The 329-nt window shown below is 45.0% G+C and overlaps 1 protein-coding gene across 1 annotated transcript in view; it reads right to left on the bottom strand.

Annotated features, from left to right (window-relative positions):
- The window catches only part of LOC119585906 (achaete-scute complex protein T4-like), a 28421-nt gene that overhangs the window by 8634 nt on the left and 19458 nt on the right, over window positions 1-329 (bottom strand). Inside the window, exon 3 of the mRNA XM_037934628.1 lies at window positions 206-319. Within this exon, the coding sequence (XP_037790556.1) occupies window positions 206-319 (114 nt within the window). The remainder of the gene's footprint in view (window positions 1-205; window positions 320-329) is intronic.

The following is a 329-nucleotide window of genomic DNA, read 5'->3' as shown; positions in this document are numbered from 1 at the left end:
TTTAGCCTGAAGGCTAAATTTGGTATTAAAGACGCATGTGTATCAGAATGATATCAAAAGTGAAAGCGATGTAAACTCCTAAGTCCGTCAAATGTTAAGGCAAACATATTTCTAGCTATTCTGGCAGCTTATCATAAGCCAGTCCTCAGTCCTTAACAATAGACCCGTTATGCATCAAAGATATCTTGGCCTGATTTGACCTCACGAGCTTGAAGGTGACCTGAGGTCACACTGCTCCCAACTTTTCATCTTCCCAGCCTTCTCGATCTCCCTCGCCAAGTCCTCGCTGCGGCCCAAGGATTCGTCGGAGTTACCGCGTCTGTATATTG

This window comes from Penaeus monodon, chromosome 20 (genome assembly GCF_015228065.2).
Source record: "Penaeus monodon isolate SGIC_2016 chromosome 20, NSTDA_Pmon_1, whole genome shotgun sequence".
In the NCBI taxonomy this organism is placed as follows: domain Eukaryota; kingdom Metazoa; phylum Arthropoda; class Malacostraca; order Decapoda; family Penaeidae; genus Penaeus; species Penaeus monodon.
Note: the sequence above shows the minus strand (reverse complement) of the source record. Positions and strands in the feature narration are given on the sequence as shown.